The sequence below is a fragment of the Nomascus leucogenys genome, chromosome 5 (assembly GCF_006542625.1).
Source record: "Nomascus leucogenys isolate Asia chromosome 5, Asia_NLE_v1, whole genome shotgun sequence".
Classification (NCBI taxonomy): Eukaryota; Metazoa; Chordata; class Mammalia; order Primates; family Hylobatidae; genus Nomascus; species Nomascus leucogenys.
The window spans coordinates 74,205,551-74,221,025 of NC_044385.1; the positions used below are offsets into that span (position 1 = coordinate 74,205,551).

The following is a 15,475-nucleotide window of genomic DNA, read 5'->3' on the forward strand; positions in this document are numbered from 1 at the left end:
TGCTCCAGCTTGGTCAATAGAGCAAGACCCTGTCTAAAAAAACAAATAAGTTTAAAAAAAAAAAAAAAAGGAAGAAAAGAAAAAAGGCCAGCAACCTCTCAAACTACTGTTTAGTATACCTCCACCTTCTGACTCAGAAATCCCATTCCTGGGTATATATCAATAGAAATTAGTCCTTACATCTATCAAAAGGCACACATAAAAATGTCTAGAGTGTCTAGAGCAGGCTTATTTATAACAGACAGAAAACAGAAATTAGCTGATTGCCCATCAACAGGAGAATGGATAAACTGTGGTATATGTATATAATAGTATACTACAGAGAAATAAAAAGAAAAAAAGTGCTATGGTTCACACATCAATGGATTAATCTCACAAACATAATGTAGAGGGAAAGAAGCCAGAAACAAGAATATATACTTACATGATTTATTTTTATAGCGTTCAAAACCAGTCAAAATTAGCCTATGGTGACAGAAGTCATAATTGGTTGTACCTTCTGTCAGGGAGTATTGATAAGACAGAAGACACGAGAGCCTTCTGAGAGCTGGAAACATTGTATATCTTGATGCAGACAATGGTTACACAGGTGAATACATACATAAAAATTAATCTAGCTATCCACTTAAGCTGTACATCTTACTGTACATAAATTGTACCTCAAAATAATAATAAAAATAAGTGGGTAGGGGAGTAACTAGCATTAGCCTGGCAAAAATAGTCATACACTCAAATATTCTTTTTGATGACTATGAACTAGACAGTGGGCTAGGGACGCTAAAAGAATAAAGACACCTGGGTCCCAGCCACAGAATTCACAGGCATGTAAATAAACAACTGCAATACATATAAGAGCACTAGGTCACTAGCATATGTCACTAGGTGGCACCTAATTGGTTAGTTGGATTAGAGAAAATGTCATTAAGGTCTGATCCCAGTTTAAATTTTAAAAAAATCTAATGTCTATAAAGAACACTTTGGGGACAACTAGAAAAATCTGAATCTAAACTATATATACTCATGTTACAGCAATGTTGAATTTCTAAGTATGATCATTGTTATTTGGAAGAATGTCCTTATTCTTAAAGACATATGCTGAAATATCTATTTTCAACGAAGATACACTAGGCTAAAGATACCAAGAAATTGGAGGAGGGTCAGAGAACTTAAAAAAATGTTTAAAACAGGCCAGGCGCGATGGCTTAAGCTTGTAATCCCAGCACTTTGGGAGGCCGAGGCGGGCGGATCACGAGGTCAGGAGATCGAGACCGTCCTGGCTAACACGGTGAAACCCTGTCTTTACTAAAAATACAAAAAATTAGCCAGACGTGCTGGCAGGCGCCTGTAGTCCCAGCTACTAGGGAGGCTGAGGCAGGAGAATGGCATGAACCCGGGAGGCGGAGCTTGCAGTGAGCCAAGATCACGCCACTGCACCCCAGCCTGGGCGACAGAGCAAGACTCCGTCTCAAGGAAAAAAAAAAAAATGCGGAAAACAAATTGCTAAATTAAATGTGTGACCTTGAACAAGTTTCTTAAGACTCCGTACTTCTATGTCCTCATCTACAAAAGCAAAGGGTTAGACTAAGGTTCTTCCAAACTCTAGAGCTGCATTTCTTAATACCAGGGTAGAAGAGAGCAACTGTTATAAAGAAAATAATATTGGAAATTTCCATATGGAGAAATGAAAGCTTTTAAATGAACTTCCAAAAAGATAAAGATTTTGACTAGAATGAAAACGTATTTGTCACTAAATTCCCCATTTTCTAAAAACTAAACAGCACTCTTGTAAGATTCATAAGAAGGAAGTTCAAGGCCAAAAAGTCATTTCTTCTATTGGGAAGCAAACTCACAGAACTCACTACCCATAGGCTGAAAGTATGACCAACTTCAATTAAAATTAAAAAAAAAAAAAAAAAAAAGGAAGGGGCGGGAGGGCCTAATCAATTCATACTATGACATGTATGAAGAGTTACTTCAGATAAAAACCCAAAACTCTGGAATTGACTTAGGACATCAATAATGCCCTTCCACAGTTTTTTGTTGTCAAAGTTGGAAGGAAGATGTTCGTTTTCGAAGTTGTGGAGCCTACTCAAGTACACGGCTTTAGAACCAGACAGCTCTGGGATTAAATCTGAGCTTTGATCTTACCTTCTATATGACCTAGTCCAAATTACTTCTTCTCTTAATCATAATATGTTCAACAATGATGCAGGTATTGAATGACTTCCTCACAGTTGCTGAAAAACCTGAGAGACTACACGTAAAGCGCTTAGCACATTACCTGGCACACATCAAATATTCAAAACAAAGCCAGTAACTATTACGCTATAGCCTATCCAGAAATAAGGCTATACAAAAGATTATTTTCTTACCTCTCCAACTGGTTAGGTAGAAAACATAATCTTATTACTGCTATTAACAAGTAGAAGAGCATACAACTACTTGGAGGAGAGGGGAAACTTCCCTACCTTGCCCCACAAAAGGCAAGTCAGCAAGCACCGCTGGTCCTCTGACATTCCCACCTATGACAGCTCTCAAGAAACACAAAAGTATATTTGAAGGGCATTCCCCCCTGCCCAAAGAGGGGCCGCGCAAGTCTCAGCCCACCGTGCCAGACACCGGAATGGCAGCAGAAACTGTCCTGACCCCCTCACCTCCACTCAGAGCCCACCTGCTCCCGCCCATCCCTCAGAAACTGCAGGAGCAGCCACGGCCGGGCCGCCGGGGATCCTCACGGACTAAGGGCTGAGGCAGAGCGGCGCAAACATGGGCTCGCTCGTAGTCCTGGCGAGCAGCACTCCCGGGCAAGTCGCCCGAGGGCCTTGCAGGGCACCCAGAAAATGTCACTGCCGGCGAAGTGACCCCGAGTCAGGCCACGGGACCCCTCACACCTCACCCTTTCTCCTGCCGACCCTCGAGATGACAGCGGGCTGGAAGGCATTACCTGAGCAGCGGCCCGCTGGGCTGTCCGAGGCCGGTGGTTCCGAAGGGTGGCGACGGCCACCAGCCGGCCGTAGAATATGGAAGCCGCCATTTCTGAGTCGGACCCCGTCCCCTGGGCGCCGCGCGCAGGCGCACAGGCGATAGGCCGCCCAAGGCGCAGCCTCTCTGCAGCGTTCACCTACGCCCCGCTTCGCCCCACCCTTTGGGGGCGGGGCCTCGGGTTAACACTGCAGCTGCTAGACCAGCTCCCTGGCGGGCGCGGAGCAAGCTTTGACCTTTGCAACTGGGCACCGCAGCCCCAATATCTGCCCTGCGGTCAGAAAGCAACCTGAACACTTCCTAGTGAATTGCAATGTAAAGGTGGCCAGCGCCGCCACTTGTGTGATCTTAACTTCTCTCAGCCTCAGTTGCCTCATCTGTAAAATGGGTTTCATTCAAGAAATGATTACCCAGTGTCTACTTCATGCTAAACAGCCTTAAGCCCTTGGGCTACAGCAATGAATAAAACCACTTGTAATGCCCAAAGAGAAGATGGTCGGTGTCACGCGCTTGTGATGCTCAAAGAGATGATCGGTGTCACGCACATTCGTGTGAAGAGACCACCAAACAGGCTTTGTGTGAGCAATAAGGCTGTTTATTTTAACTGGGTGCAGGCGGGCTGAGTCTGAAAAGAGAGTCAGCAAAGGGAGATAGGGGTGGGGCTGTTTTATAGGATTTGGATGGGTAGTGGAAAATTACAGTCAAAGGGGGTTTTTCTCTTATGGGCAGGGGCGGGGGTCACAAGGTGCTCAGTGGGGGAGGTTCTGAGCCAGGAGAAGGAATTTCACAAGGTTAATCGCTCAGTTAAGGTGGGGCAGGAACAAATCACAATGGTGGAATGTCATCAGTTAAGGCGGGAACTGGCCAATTTCACTTCTTTTGTGATTCTTCACTTGCTTCAGGCCATCCGGATGTACACGTGCAGGCTTGGGCTCAGAGGCCTGACAGTCGGCCACTAGTTACCAAAGCTGGCGGCAGGCTGGAGTCTTCAGGGAACCTATTGATTGACTGATTGACGGGGTCTTTGTCTGTCACCCAGGCTGGAGTGCAGTGACGCCATCACGGCTCAGTGCAGCCTCAACCTCCCATGCTTAAGGGATCCTCCCACCTCAGCCTCTCAAGTAGTTTGGGACCACAGATGTGTGCCACCAGGCTTGGTTGACTTTTTTATTTCTTTAGGGACAGAATCTCTCTATGTTGCCCAGGCTGGTCTGCAACTCGTGGGTTCAAGCGATCCTCCTGCCTCAGCCTCCCAAAGTGCTGGGATGACAGGTGTGGGTGACCACACCCAACCAAGGATCTGGGTTTTGAAAAGATTAATAAATTTAACAAACCTGCAGCAAGACTGCAAAGAAAACAGAAAAAGAGAAGACACAAATTGCCAATGTGAGGGACGTACCAGGGGTTATAATTACAGAACCTTCAGACACCAAAAAGGAATGCCATAAATAACACCACACAACATAAATTTGACAACTTTGACAAAATGAGCGAATTCCTCAGAAGGCACAAATTACTACAAATAACCTAATATGAAAAGGATAATTTAAATAGCCCTCTAACTAGAGAAAATAGTCCTCTAACTAGAGAAAATTGTAATTGTAATTTTTAAACTCAAAAAAAAAAAAAACCTGCGATCTCCAGGCCCAAAAGCTTTCACTGATGAATTCTATCAAATGTTTACACAAGAATTAACACCAATTACATACAACCTCTTCTAGAAGAGGAAGGAACAGTTCCCAATGTATTGTATGAAGTTAGAATTACCCCACTACCAAAACCAGGAAAAGACCGTACAAAAAGAAAAATACCGACATTTCTCATGAATATTGATGGAAAAATCCATAGCAAAATATTAGCAAATATAATTCAGAAATATATAAAAAGAATTGTACAATGTGACCAAGTGGGATTTATTCCAGAGATGTAAGTTTGTTTTAATATTTGAAAATATGTGTAATGCACTATATTAACAGAATAAGTTAGAAAAATCACGATAATTTCAATTAAAACAAAAAAAGTAGCTGGGCACAATGGTTCATGCCTGTAATAGAAACACTTTGGGAGGCCGAGGTGGGAGGACTGCTTGAGCCCAGGAGTTCGAGACTAAACTGGTTGGGCCACATAGCAATGTGTCTGGAATTGGTGGGTTCTTGGTCTCACTGACTTCAAGAATGAAGCCCTGGACCCTCGCGGTGAGTGTTACAGCTCATAAAAGCAGTGTGGACCCAAACAGTGAGCAGTAGCAAGATTAATTGCAAAGAACAAAAGAACAAAGCTTCCACAGTGTGGAAGGGGACCTGAGCAGGTTGCCACTGCTGGCTCGGGCAGCCAGCTTTTATTCTGTTATCTGGCCCCACCCATATCCTGCTGATTGGTAGAGCCGAGTGGTCTGTTTTGACAGGGTGCTGATTGGTGCGTTTACAATCCCTGAGCTAAACACAAAGGTTCTCCATGTCCCCACCAGAGTAGCTAGATACAGAGTGTCCACACAAAGGTTTTCCAAGGCCCCACCAGAGTAGCTAGATACAGAGTGTCGATTGGTGCATTCACAAACCCTGAGCTAGACACAGGGTGCTGATTGGCATGTTTACAAACCTTGAGCTAGATACAGAGTGCCGATTGGTGTATTTACAATCCCTGAGCTAGACATAAAGCTTCTCCAAGGCCCCACCAGAGTAACTAGATACAGAGTGTCCACTGGTGCAGTCACAAACCCTGAGCTAAACACAGGGTGCTGATTGGTGTGTTTACAAACCTTGAGCTAGATACAGAGTGCTGACTGGTGTATTTACAATCCCTGAGCTAGACATAAACGTTCTCCACGTCCCCACCAGACTCAGGAGCCCAGCCGGCTTCACCCAGTGGATCCCACACGGGGGCTGCAGGTGGAGCTGCCTGCCAGTCCCGCGCCATGCACCTGCACTCCTCAGCCCTTGGGTGGTCGATGGGACTGGGTGCCGTGGAGCAGGGGGCGGCACTCATCGGTGAGGCTTAGCGGCACAGGAGCCCACGGAGGGGGTGGGAGGCTCAGGCATGGCAGGCTGCAGGTCCCGAGCCCTGCCCCCCAGGAAGGCAGCTAAGGCCTGGCGAGAAATTGAGTGCAGCGCGGGTGGGCTGGCACTGCTGGGGGACCCAGTACACCCTCCGCAGCTGCTGGCCTGGGTGCTAAGCCCCTCATTGCCCGGGACCTGCAGGGCCGGCTGGCTGCTCTGAGTGTGGGGCCGCCAAGCCCACGCCCACCCGGAACTCCAGCTGGCCCACAAGCACCATGTGCAGCCCCATTTCCCGCTCGTGTCTCTCCCTCCACACCTCCCTGCAAGCTGAGGGAGCCGGCTCCGGTCTTGGCCAGCCCAGAAAGGGGCTCCCACAGTGCAGTGGTGGGCTGAAGGGCTCCTAAAGTGCCACCAAAGTGGGAGCCCAGGCAGAGGAGGCACCAAGAGCAAGCGAGGGCTGTGAGGACTGCCAGCACACTGTCACCTCTCAGCAAGACTTCATTTCTATAAATAATTTTAAAATTAGCCAGTCATGGTGGAGCACACCTGTGGTCCTAGCTACTCCAGAGACTGAGATGGGGGGGAATCACTTGAGCCCAGGAGGTCAAGGCTGCAGTGAGCTGTCATCATGCCACTGCACTCCAGTCTGGGTGACATAATGAGACCCCATTACAAAAAAAAAAAACAGGCCAGGCGTGGTAGCTCACACCTGTAATCCCAGCACTTTGCGAGGCCGAGGCAGGCAGATCACCTGAGGTCAGAAGTTTGAGACTAGCCTGACCAACACGGAGAAACCCCGTCTCTACTAAAAATACACAATTAGCTGGATGTGGTGGCATGTGCCTGTAATTCCAGCTATTCAGGAGGCTGAGGCAGGAGAATCCTTGAACCTGGGAGGCAGAGGTTGCAGTGAGCCGAGATGGTGCCATTGCACTCCGCCTGGGCAACAGGAGTGAAACTCCATCTCAAAAAAAAAAAAGAAAAAAACAGAAAAAGCATCTTACAAATTCCAACATTCATTCATGATTAAAAACTCTCAGATAAACAGGAATAGAGGGGAACTTCCTTATCTTGATAAACCAGATTACAAAAAACCTACAGCTAATATTATACTTAATGGTGTGAGAAGACTGAATGCTCTTCTCATAAGATTGGGAGCAAGGCAAGGGTGTTTGCTCTCACCACTTTTATTCAATATAGTGCTGGAAGTTCTTGTCAGTGCAATAGACAAGAAAAGCAATTACAAGCATATGGAGTGAAAAGAAAGAAAACTCTATTTACAGATAACATGACTGTTGCTATAGTTTGGATATTTGACCATCCAAACCTCATAGTGAAATCTGATTTTCCAGTGTTAGAGGTGAGGTCTGGTGGAAGGTGTTTGGGTCATGGAGGCCGATCCTTCATGAAGGGCTTGGTGCTGTCATCTGGGTAATGAGAAAGTTATCACTGTATAGCTCCTGTGAGAGTTCTCCCAAGATCTCATTGTTAAAAACAGCCTAGCACCTTCCCTCTTTCTCTCTCTCACTTCTGCTCTCTTCCGGTGTGATCTCTGCACATGCCAGCTCCCATTCACCCTCTGCCATTTGGAGAAGTTTCCTGAGTCCCTCACCAGAAGCAGATGCTGCCTCTAGGCTTCTTGTTTAGCCTGCAGAACCATGAGCCAAATAAACCTTTTTTTCTTTATAAATTACCAACTCTCAGGTATTCCTTTACAGCAACACAAACAGAATTTTCATGCGCATCCGTGTGAAGAGACCACCAAACACGCTTTTTGTGAGCAATAAAGCTTTTTAATCACCTGGGTGCAGGCGGGCTGAGTCCAGAAAGAGAGTCAGCGAAGGGAGATAGGGGTGGGGCCATTTTATAGGATTTGGGTAGGTAAAGGAAAATTAGTTAAAGGGGGTGTTCTCTGGCGGGCAGGGGCAGGGTTCACAAGGTGCTCAGTGGGGGAGGTTCTGAGCCAGGCGAAGGAATTTCACAAGGTTAATTATTCAGTTAAGGTGGGGCAGAAACAAATCACAATTGTAGAATGTCATCAGTTAAGGCAGGAACAGGCCATTTTCACTTATTTTGTGAATCTTCAGTTACTTCAGGCCACCTGGATGAATACCTGCAGGCTTGGGCTCAGAGGCCTGACAAGAATAATATGATTGTCTATGTATAAAATCCCAAACATTTTACCAAAAAAAAAAAAAAAAAAGTATTTGAATTGATAAGTGAGCCCTGCAAGATCTCAGGAAACAAGAAAAATATACAAAAATCAATTGTATTTCTAGGTACAAGCAATAAACATATGGACCCAAATCGAAAATACAACACCACCTAAAATTCTTTTTAAAAATGAAATGCATGTAAATCTAATAAAACATGAACAGGACTTATCTGCTGAAAACTACACAATACTGATGACATAAATCAAAGAAGATCATTAGGTGGAGAGATGTACCATGTTAATGGATTGGAAGACCCAACACAGTAAATGTGTCAGTTCTTCCCCAAATTGACATATATGTTTAATGTATTTCTATCAAAATTCAAGCAAAACTTTTTATACATACAGATGTAGTATTATAAACTTTATGTGAAAAGACAAAGAAAAACTAGAATAGCTAAAACAATTTTGAAAAGAACAAACTGGGAAGAAACAGTCTGAGTTCAACATTTACTATAATAGCTACAATAATCAAGACTGTGTGGTATTGCTGGAGAGAGAGAGACACATAGATTGATGAAACTTAATAAGAAACCTAAAAATAGGCTCACACAAATATGCCCAACTGATTTTTGACAAAGGTGCAAAAGTAATTCAACAGAGGAAATATGGTCTTTTAAACAAATGGTGCTGGAGGAATTGGACATCCATAGGCAAGCAAACAATCAAAAAGAGCCCTGACCAAAATCTCCTATATTATACAAAACTTAACTCAAAATTACCTTAACTGTAAAACACAAAACTATAAGACATTTAGAAAAAAAAGGAGAAAATTTCAAGATCTAAAACTAGGTAAAGAATTCTTAGACAACACCAAAAGCATGATCCATAAAACAAAAATTGATAAATTGTGCCCCATCAATATAAAAGCTTTGGCTTTGCAAAAGGCCATGTTAAAGTAAAAAGTCAGTCAGGTGTGGTGGCTCACACCTGTAATCCCAGCACTTTGGGAGGCTGAGGCGGGGGCGGGGTGGATCACCTGAGGTCAGGAGTTCAAGACCAGCCTGGCCAGTGTGGCGAAACCTCATCTCTAATAAAAAAATATAAAAATTAGCTGGGTGTGTTGGTGCAGACCTGTAGTCCCAGCTACTTGGGAGGCTGAGGGAGGAGAATTGCTTGAACTTGGGAGGTAGAGGTTGCAGTGAGCCAAGAACGTGCCACTGCACTCCAGCCTGGGAGAGACTCCATCTCAGAAAAAAAAAAAAAAAAAAGGATAAAAAGTCAAGCTACACAGAGAGGAAAAATATTTGCAAACCACATCCAACAAAGCTAATACATAGAATATATGAATTACTTTCAAACACAACATATAAAAGCAAATAATCCAATTATAAAATAGGCAAAAAACATGAACATATATTTTCCCAAGGAGGACATATAAATAGAAAATAAGCACATGAAAAGATGTTCAACATCTTTAGACATTGGGGGAAATAAAAATTAAAACAGCAATGTGATATTACTACACACCTGTCAGATTAGCTAAAATAAAAAATAGTGCAATAAAAATGTTGACATGGGCATGAATCATTCATACATTGCTGGTGGGAATGTAAAATGGGAAACAGTTTGTCAGTTTCTTTAAAAAACTAAACATGCAACTACCATACAACCCAGGAAGTGCACTCCTGGGCATTTATCCCAGTGAAAGGAAGACTTGTGTTCACACAAAAACCTGTACACTAATGTTTACAGCAGCATTATTATAGTAGCCAAAAATTAGAAACAATTCCTCTGATTAATGAATAGCTAAACAAATTGTGATAAATTCATACCATAGAATATTAAGAAATAAAAAGGAACAAACGATTAATACATTCAGAATTCTACTGAGTTTAAAAAGCCAATCCCAGCTGGGCATGGTGACTTACGCCTGTAATCCCAGGACTTTGGGAGGCCAAGTCGGGCAGAGCATTTGAGGTCAGGAAGGAGTTCAAGACCAGCCTGGTCAACATGGTGAAACCACGTCTCCATAAAAATACAAAAATAAGCCAGGCATAGTGGCACATGTCTGTAGTCCCAGCTACTAGGGAGGCTGAGGTAGGAGAATTGCTTGAACTGTGGAGACAAAGGTTGCAGTGAGCCAAGATCCGGCCATTGCACTCCAGCCTGGGCGACAGTGAGATTTAGTCTCAGAAGAAAAAAAAAAAGCCAATCCCAAAAGGTTACACATAATATGATTCCATTTTTTTTTTTTTTTTGTAGATGGAGTCTCCCTCTGTCGACCAGGCTGCAATGCCACGGCGCGATCTCGGCTCATCGCAACCTCTGCCTCCCAGCTTCAAGCGATTCTCCTACCTCAGCCTCCTGAGTAGCTGAGATTACAAGCACACGCCACCATGCCTGGCTAATTTTTGTATTTTTAGTAGAGACTTGGTTTCACCATGTTGGTCAGACTGGTCTTGAACTCCTGACATCATGATCCACCCGCCTCAGCCTCCCAAAGTGCTGGGATTACAGATGTGAGCCACCACACCTGGCCTATATGATTCCATTTAAATAACATTCTCAAAATGACAAAATGGAGAACAAATTAGTAGGTGCCAGAGTGAGGGAGAGGTATGGGAGAGGAGTATGGCTATAAAAGGACAACAAGAGGGATCCTTATTAGTGGTGGAAATGCTCTGTATCTAGACTGTATCAATATCTTAGTTATGATGTTACTATTGTTGGAAACTAAGTAAAGGGTCCAAGGGATCACTCTGTATTATTTCCTACAACTGCATGTGAACCTATAATTATCTCAAAAGTTCAATGTAAACATTAAAAAAGAACGTATTATATAACAAGTCATTAATCAAATAAAAATTCATGGGCTGATAATTTAAAAATTAAATTTATTAAAATGGGGGGAAAGGCCGAGCATGGTGGCTCATGCCTGTAATTCCAGCACTTTGGGAGGCTGAGGTGGGTGGATCATGAGGTCAGGAGTTCAAGACCAGCCTGATCAACATGGTAAAACTGCAACTCTACTAAAAATACAAATATTGGCTGGGCGTGGTGGCATGCACCTGTAATCCCAGCTACATTGGCAGGGCAGAGAGGAAATGTGGTATTGTGAGGAAAATTCTGCAGCTAGAGTCACCAAGTCTGGTTTAGAAGGCCAGCTCCGTCACCTATCAGCTAAGACAATGAACAAGTTACTTCAGTTAGCCCAAAGGATGTTTCTTATATGTGTGAAAAATAATACCAGCTTTACCTACCATATCAAGAGTGTTATGAGCATCAAGTAAGATAATGCATGAGAAATTACGTTGTAAGTTGCTATATAAAAACACAATCCTTTATTTTTGGTTGTTATCAATAGTTATCTATGACTTGACTAATTTCTTTGTCTCAGTAGGGTTTAGTGGTTCTCAAAGTGTGGTTAGCAAGGCAAAAACTATTTTTTGTAATTTTGTTTTGTTTTATCTTTACCCCATGTTGATATTTTCATTGATGATCAAAAGCAATGGTCACTCCTCACACCGTGGCTCATGCCTGTAACCCTAGCACTTTGGGAGGCCAAGGCAGGAGGATTACTTGAGGCCAGGAGTTTCAGACCATTGCTTTTTTTTTTTTTTTTAGACAATGATGTCATTTATTTAAAATGTTTACTCCAAGAAATATATATATATATATATAAAAATAATAAGACAATTACAGCACTAAACCAGGCACCTTTGGCCAAATCACAACCTCCTCTTTGATTCCCCTTCATGCTAAGCCTCTTTCAAATTCTTTTTCCTGAGCTGGAAGACCAGTCAGATGCCCGCAGGGTTGGGCCAAGCACGTTCCCAGCTGGACAACTGTGTACCTTTCTCTAGGAGTACACGACACTCTTCCCCCCCCCCCACCCCCGCTCCTTGTTTTAAAGGATTTAACCCATTAGGAAGCCCATTTTTCAATCTAAGCCAGAAGGAGGGGCGGAACAAGGCAGTCTTCACTTTGAAGGTCCATTTCCTGCTCCAGTCCCTGGGCTAGGATTCTAGAAGAGGCTGGCTGCCAGGTTTACATGAGGCCACCAAAGATCTAAGTCCAGCTCTGCCCAGGGCGGCTCCTGCAAAGCTTTGTCCCTTTCTCTACATGGCCTCCCTATGTGGCTAGCACTGGCTTCTTTAAAACATGGCAGTTGTATGGCAATCATACTTTTTACATGGTGCTGGTTTTCCTCTAGAGTGAGTAGTCTAAGAGCCTGAGAAAAAACTGCAAGGATTCTTATGACCTAGCCTGGCAAAACATATAGCATAATTTATGTCACATCCTGTTGGTCATCAGCCTGCTTGTACTATCTGGTCCTTCTGCTTTTCAAGAGGCACTATAAAAAATTAAAAAGCTTCCAATTATGTGGTCAATTTTAGAATAAGTGCGATGTGCTGAGAAGAATGTATATGCTGTTGATTTGGGGTGAGGAGTGCTGTAGATGTCTACTAGCCTCCTTGGTCCAGAGCTGAGTTCAAGTCCTAAATATCCTTGTTAATTTTTTGTCACATTGATCTGTCTAATATTGACAATGGGGTGTTAAAGTCTCCCACTATTATTGTGTGGGAGTTTAAGCAAATGCAAAAGAATGGAAATCATAACAAACAGTCTCTCAGATCACAGTGCAATCATATTAGAACTCAGGATTAAGAAACTCATTCAAGGCCGGGCACAGTGGCTCATGCCTGTAATCCCAGCACTTTGGGAGGCCGAGGCGGGAGGATCACCTAAGGTTGGGAGTTCAAGACCAGCCTCACCAACATGGAGAAACCCCATCTCTACTAAAAATACAAAACTAGCCAGGGTGGTGGTGCATGCCTGTAATCCAAGCTACTCGGGAGGCTGAGGCAGGAGAATCACTTGAACCTGGGAGGTGGAGATTGCAGTCAGCCAAGATGGTGCCATTGCACTCCAGCCTGGGCAAAAAGAGTGAAACTCCGTCTCAAAAAAAAAAAAAAGAAACTCATTCAAAACTGCACTACTACATGGAAACTGAACAACCTGCTCCTGAATTACTACTGGGTAAATAACGAAATTAAGGCAGAAATAAAGATGTTCTTTGAAACCAATGAGAACAAAGATACAATGTACCAGAATCTCTGGGACACATTCAAAGCAGTGTGTAGAGGGAAATTTATAGCACTAAATGCCCACAAGAGAAAGCAGGAAAGATCTAAAATTGACACCCTAACATCACAATTAAAAGAACTAGAGAAACAAGAGCAAACAAATTCAAAAGCTAGCAGAAGACAAGAAATAACTAAGATCAGAGCAGAACTGAAGGACATAGAGACACGAAAAACCCTTCAAAAAATCAATGAATCCAGGAGCTGCTTTTTGAAAAGATCAACAAAATAGATAGACCGCTAGCCAGACTAATACAGAAGAAAAGAGAGAAGAATCAAATAGATGCAATAAAAAAAAGGGGATATCACCACCAATCCCACAGAAATACAAACTACCATCAGACTACTATAAACACCTCTACACATATAAACTAGAAAATCTTGAAGAAATGGATAAATTCCTGCAAACACACACATTCCCAAGACTAAACGAGGAAGAAGTCAAATTCCTGAGTAGACCAATAACAAGTTCTGAAATAGAGGCAGTAATTAATAGCCTACCAAATAAAAACAGTCCAGGACCAGATGGATTCATAGCCAAATTCTACCATAGGCACAAACAGGAGCTGGTACCATTCCTTCTGAAACTACTCCAAACAATAGAAAAAGAAGGAATCCACCCTAACTCATTTTACGAGGCCAGCATCATCCTGATACCAAAACCTGGCAGAGACACAACAAAAAAAAGAAAATTTCAGGCCAATATCCCTGTTGAACATAGATGCAAAAGTTGGCAACAAAATACTGGCAAATGAAATCCAGAAGCACATCAAAAAGCTTATCCACCATGATCAAGTCGGCTTCATCCCTGGGATGCAAGGCTGGTTCAACATACACAAATCAATAAACCTAATCCATCCCATAAACACAACCAATGACAAAAACCACACGATTATCTCAATAGATGCAGAAAGGCCTTTGACAAAATTCAACAGCCCTTCATGCTAAAAATTCTCAATAAACTAGGTATTGATGAAACGTTATCTCAAAATAATAAGAACTATATATGACAAACCCACAGCCAATATTATACTGAATGGGCAAAAACTGGAAGCATTCCCTTTGAAAACCAGCACAAGACAAGGATGCCCTCTCTCACCACTCCTATTCAACATAGTATTGGAAGTTCTGGCCAGGGCAATCAGGCAAGAGAAAGAAATAAAGGGAATTCAATTAGAAAAGAGGAAGTCAAATTGTCCCTGTTTGCAGATGACATGATTGTATATTTAGAAAACCCCATCATCTCATCCCCAAATCTCCTTAAGCTGATGAGCAACTTCAGCAAAGTTTCAGGATAAAAATCAATGTGCAAAAATCACAAGCATTCCTATACACCAATAACAGACAAACCGAGAGCCAAATCATGAGTGAACTCCCATTCACAATTACTACAAAGAGAATAAAATACCTAGGAATTCAACTTACAAGGGATGTGAAGGACCTCTTCAAGGAGAACTACAAACCATTGCTCAAGGAAATGACAGGACACAAACAAATGGAAAAACATTCCATGTTCATGGATAGGAAGAATCAATATCATGAAAATGGCCATACTGCCCAAAGTATTTTATAGATTCAATGCCATCCCCATCAAGCTACCAATGACTTTCTTCACAGAATTGGAAGAAACTACTTTAAATTTCATATGGAACCCAAAAAGAGCCCGCACAGCCAAGACAATCCTAAGCAAATAGAACAAAGCTGGAGGCATCACGTTACCTGACTTCAAACTATACTACAAGGCTACAGTAACCAAAACAGCATGGTACTGGTACCAAAACAGATAAATAGACCAATGGAACAGAACAGAGGCCTCAGAAATAACACCACACATCTACAACCATCTGATCTTTGACAAATCTGACAAAAAGAAGCAATAAGAAAGGATTCCCTATTTAATAAATGGTGTTGGGAAAACTGGTTAGCCATATTCAGAAAGCTGAAACTGGATCCCTTCCTTACACTTTATACAAAAAATAAACTTAAGATGGATTAAAGACTTAAACATAAGATCTAAAACTATAAAAACCCTAGAAGAAAACCTAGGTGATACCATTCAGGACATAGGCATGGGCAAAGATTTTGTGACTAAAACACCAAAAGCAACAGCAACAAAAGCCAAAATAGACAAATGGGATCTAATGAAACTAAAGAGCTGCACAGCAAAAGAAACTATCATCAGAGTGAACAGGCAA

General features: G+C 42.7%; 1 protein-coding gene across 2 annotated transcripts in view; it reads right to left on the reverse strand.

Annotated features, from left to right (window-relative positions):
• SUCLA2 (succinate-CoA ligase ADP-forming beta subunit) overlaps positions 1-3,114 on the reverse strand; it is a 60,017-nt gene extending 56,903 nt beyond the window's left edge. The window contains exon 1 of one of the 2 annotated variants that reach the window (XM_030813375.1): positions 2,945-3,114. In XM_030813375.1, coding sequence (XP_030669235.1) covers positions 2,945-3,034 — 90 coding nt within the window. In that variant the 5' untranslated portion in view covers positions 3,035-3,114. Of the gene's footprint in view, positions 1-2,654; positions 2,787-2,944 lie in introns of those variants that run through there. The other variant, XM_030813376.1, reaches the window with a different exon arrangement.
• Between the last annotated feature and the right edge of the window lie 12,361 nt (positions 3,115-15,475).